At 39.2% G+C, this 4314-nt stretch overlaps 1 protein-coding gene across 1 annotated transcript; it reads left to right on the forward strand.

Annotated features, from left to right (window-relative positions):
- Positions 1-2489: 2489 nt before the first annotated feature.
- LOC140509150 (olfactory receptor 10N1-like) lies at positions 2490-3428 on the forward strand. Its single transcript, XM_072616986.1, has one exon. The coding sequence runs from the start codon at positions 2490-2492 to the stop codon at positions 3426-3428; it is 939 nt and encodes a 312-aa protein (XP_072473087.1).
- Positions 3429-4314: the final 886 nt, after the last annotated feature.

Below are 4314 nucleotides of genomic sequence, written 5' to 3' on the forward strand. Positions count from 1 at the left end.
TAGAAGGAGACATTGACAAAAAGGTTGGGGGAAGGGAAGATCTTGGTGCTACTAGCAATTGTTATTGAAGGATGTTAAAGAAATGAGGTGCTATGGTAGGGAGATCAGAAAGAGTAAATGGAAAGGATTAGTGATACAAATGGCAAGGACTGATGGTTTTCCACATTACCAAAAGTAAAGTAATTGGTGATTTCCAGTTCATTGAAGTAACATAAAGGACCATTTGGTAGAATCTGTCAGGGAAGAGGGCAAGGGGACAGAGAGGTATAGGGTCTCATAACTTTGGGGAAGAAGAACAGACCTAAGGATTGAAGAAGAATAGACACTCTATCCTTCCTGGCTTCCCTTGAGTGGGAATCAGAGTTCAATGTCCAGAAAGTTATAAGAGGCAATATGGGGACCAAAAATTATGACAGTTCAGAAGTACTATTCTGTTTGTTGAAAGTGCAATAATGCATTTTTTATGGTTGGGTCTATCAATTCTGACATAAAAGACTTTGCTCAACCAGAAGAAATATGATTTCATTCCCACTTTTGACATTACTGAAGTAATTGCACTATGGATGTACAATGTTATTGAGAAGAAGGTATTATTAACAAAGTGAATATTCATTAAGTGAGAAGGTCCCATGGTTTGCAATCATAGCACAGATCTGGAATTTCCAAAGTGAGCGTGAAGTCACTCCTTTGTCAGGCTCACTTCTGTTCTAACTTGGAGATATCAGAACCCTTTGAATTATTTGCATTGTATTTATGATTGTTAACAATTTAGGGATGAGGATAGGGAAAGCAACATACTTAGAAAAGGATTTGTGAACCAGTGACTCTGGAAAAATATCATGGGATTGTACTCCACCAAAGTGTTGTTCCTTTTCTAAAGTTTCAAAACATTCAAGATCTAATTATTCCCCCAACTCAAGAGATTTCTTGAGTTTATGATGTATCTAGAGATGAGATCCCAAGAGGAAACCAAGGCCAATTATAAAGATTTGTTCCACCCTCCACCCCAAGTCCTGGTGCAACTAGGAAAGAATCACTGAAGTGGATAGGAAAAGTCAGTTCTGTGTTGTCTAATTTGGGTAATTTGATCTAATGAGAAGCATTCAGGGTTGCCAGCTATGTACACTGTACATACTTCCTGGTACCCCAAATAGAAGGCATGGATAGAAAAACTCCCATCATCCCTTCATGAGAGAGTTGAGAAAAGAAGGAAAGATTTCTCATCCCCAGTCAACTGTGTTTTCTCTTGGACATGTGAGTTCACCCAATTTTGATCTATCTTTAATCTATCTTTGATCTTTTCATGGTGAAAACAGAATGGGGTGCCATAGGTTGGGTGGGGCTATGGAATGACTTTCAAAGTACACTAAAAATCTCCAGAACAGGAAATGCAAGGAGAAAAGTACATTAGACTATCAGGCCCTGGGGATGATTGGGTTGTGCTCCTTAAACATGGAGCATTCCACAGTTTTTACCTAGCTACGCATACAAAAAGTGGAGACTCAAAAGACTGTATCATACTTCACTAAGGAATCACCTCAGCTTCTTCTGTGAGGAAATCTTTGTTGATCATGGAAAAGTCAGTGACAGATTGTGTAGACACCTTGTCTTGGGTTATGATGTCCTGAGTCCAAAACTAGTCTTTGATGAACAACTCTGCAAGTCACTTCTCTTCTTTCACACTTAGTTTCCTTATCTGTAAATAGGCATAATAATACCTATGGTATCTACCTAATAGGGTTGTTGAGAGGTTCAATGAGATGTTGCAGAGAAAGTGTTTTACAAGCTTTCAAGTACTATATAAGTCAGTTGTCATGATCATTATCCATGAAATTGTGATAAAGGAGTCAATACCTGAACCAGTATTTACTGGGAATTTTTAAAATTTGAGCTCCAGGGTCAATCTTCAGTTTTGGATTTAAATTTCCAGGATTGCTACTTGATAAAGGAGGAACATCTTTGAACCCCTGTGAGGATTACTTTTATGTCAAGATATGGAAATGATTTTCTACTTAATGACAGTGCTCTAATGCCTGTGACTTTTTAATTTATAAGCAGGTGGCCAGGATTGATGACCTTCTCATTCATAGGAATGGTAGAGGAAACCACCATAAAATAAGAGCAAGGCCCCAAAGCTGGTGGGTTCACTGTGACATTTCTTTTTGTTTTTTTCCTCAGTTTTTTGATGGAAATTTTTTTTCTTTGCCAATTTCAGGTGTCTAGTGAATAGCATTCCTTAGATTAATAACATCCATTCCATTCCACTAATTTCTTTGAGATGGCACAATTTTATACAACTCAAGAGTTTCATTTTACTTGCAATCCAGTATGTGATAATCTTCCCAGTTGTACTGAAAAACATCCAATAAAAAACTACATATTAGCAATCAAAGATGCATTTGTATCATGCCAAACCAACTCTCCCCTTGTCTTGGATATCTGTACTCACCCTCTTCTTTCTTCCATCTTCCCCCAGGCCTGACTCTCCTATGAACATAAAGAACTCTACAGAGGTGACTGAGTTTATCCTGTTGGGAATCCCTCATACAGAAGGACTGGAGACTCTGCTTTTTGTCATTTTCTTATTCATCTACATCTTCACCCTGCTGGGGAACTTCCTCATCCTCTTGGCTATTATTTCCTCCTCTCATCTTCACACACCCATGTATTTCTTCTTGGGACTCTTATCTACTTTTGATATATTTTTTCCTTCAGTGAGTTCTCCTAAAATGCTGGTCTTTCTCTCAGGAAATAGTCGAGCCATCTCTTATAAAGGATGTGCCTCCCAGCTCTTCTTCCATCATTTTTTGGGGTGTACTGAAGGCATTCTATACTCTGTGATGTCCTATGACCGTTTTGTTGCCATTTGTCATCCACTACGCTACACAGTCATTATGAACCCCAGACTTTGTGTGGTCCTAGCCATATGTACCTCATTGATAGGTTGTATTCATGCCACTATATTGACATCACTCACCTTCCAGTTGCCTTACTGTGGCCCCAATAAAATAGACTATTATTTATGCGACATTCCCGTTGTCCTGCCTTTGGCCTGTGCTGACAGCTCACTGGCCCAGAGGGTGGGTTTCACTAATGTTGGCCTTTTGGCTTTAACATTGTTTTTCACTATTATTGTCTCCTATACCCGCATTGGGATAGCCATTTTGAGAATTCGTTCAGCTGAAGGCAGAAGCAAAGCTTTCTCTACCTGCAGTGCCCACCTCACTGCCATCATGTGTGCCTATGGACCAATTATCATCATCTATTTTCAGTTCACACCCAACCCTTTGCTTGGTGCTGTGGTTCAAATTTTGAATAATATTGTCTCACCTATGCTGAACTCCTTAATCTATTCTCTGAGAAACAAGGAAGTAAAAAGAGCCTTGAAGAGAATTTTGTGCAGGGCAAGATTAACTCCAGAGGCCTAAATTAAGAGGCCTCAGTCTCCCTGGTCAGTCTTTGTTTGCATCTTTATATGGAAAGTATTGATCAGATTCCTCACCTTCATCAAACAGCAGCCATGTCTTTGACCTTTGTGTGTGTTATCATTACATCTATTTTGTACAGTGTACACAACCAGATATTAGACCAACATGAGAAAAACTGGCTAGTTGAGTTCTTTCTTCTCCCAAAGAAAAAGTCATCTTTGAATATTCCTGTCTTTCTCATGGAAGTAGTTTTGGAGAAAGTAAGCAGCAATTTAGACCAGGGGGAACTGGCAACCTCAAGATACATGTGGCCCTCTAGGTCCTCAAGTGTGGCCCTTTGGCTGAATCCAAACTTCACAGAAAAATTCCTTTTATTACAGAAATTTGTTCTATGAAGGTTGCATTTAGTCAGAGGGCTGCACTTGAGAACCTAGAGTGACCACATGTGACCTCAAGTCTGCAAGTTCCCCACCTCTGGTTTACATATACGATTTCATTGGTGCAGAGAGTTACTAAATTACCACCCTTATCCCACTGTTTTAAATCACCCTTAACAGCACCTCCCATTAATTCCTCTTTTATTCTAGTCTGATGAAAAGGCAGCCCTTCTATTTGCCAAGACTTTCTGCAAGTATCCTTGATCTCATCCAGTCCTCCCTTATCTCTTCTGGCAAATTATCCTTTCTTGCTAATCTTCAGTCTTTATCTGCTGGCACAATCCCTGATGTCCCCCCAAAATACATGCCCTTTTCTGCCAGTCATAAAAAAATTCATTTGATTTACTTATACTTTCAAGATTTATTCTTGACTCTCCTCTCTTGACAGTTAAATTCATATAAAAAGATGTCTGCATTTTTTCTCTCACTCACTTCTCAGACCCTTGAAA

The sequence above is a fragment of the Notamacropus eugenii genome, chromosome 5, assembly GCF_028372415.1.
Source record: "Notamacropus eugenii isolate mMacEug1 chromosome 5, mMacEug1.pri_v2, whole genome shotgun sequence".
NCBI classification, from domain to species: domain Eukaryota; kingdom Metazoa; phylum Chordata; class Mammalia; order Diprotodontia; family Macropodidae; genus Notamacropus; species Notamacropus eugenii.

Excerpts from the sequence above, each read along its gene's own strand:
- LOC140509150 (XM_072616986.1), top strand. The coding sequence starts at position 2,490 with ATGAACATAAAGAACTCTACAGAGGTGACTGAGTTTATCCTGTTGGGA.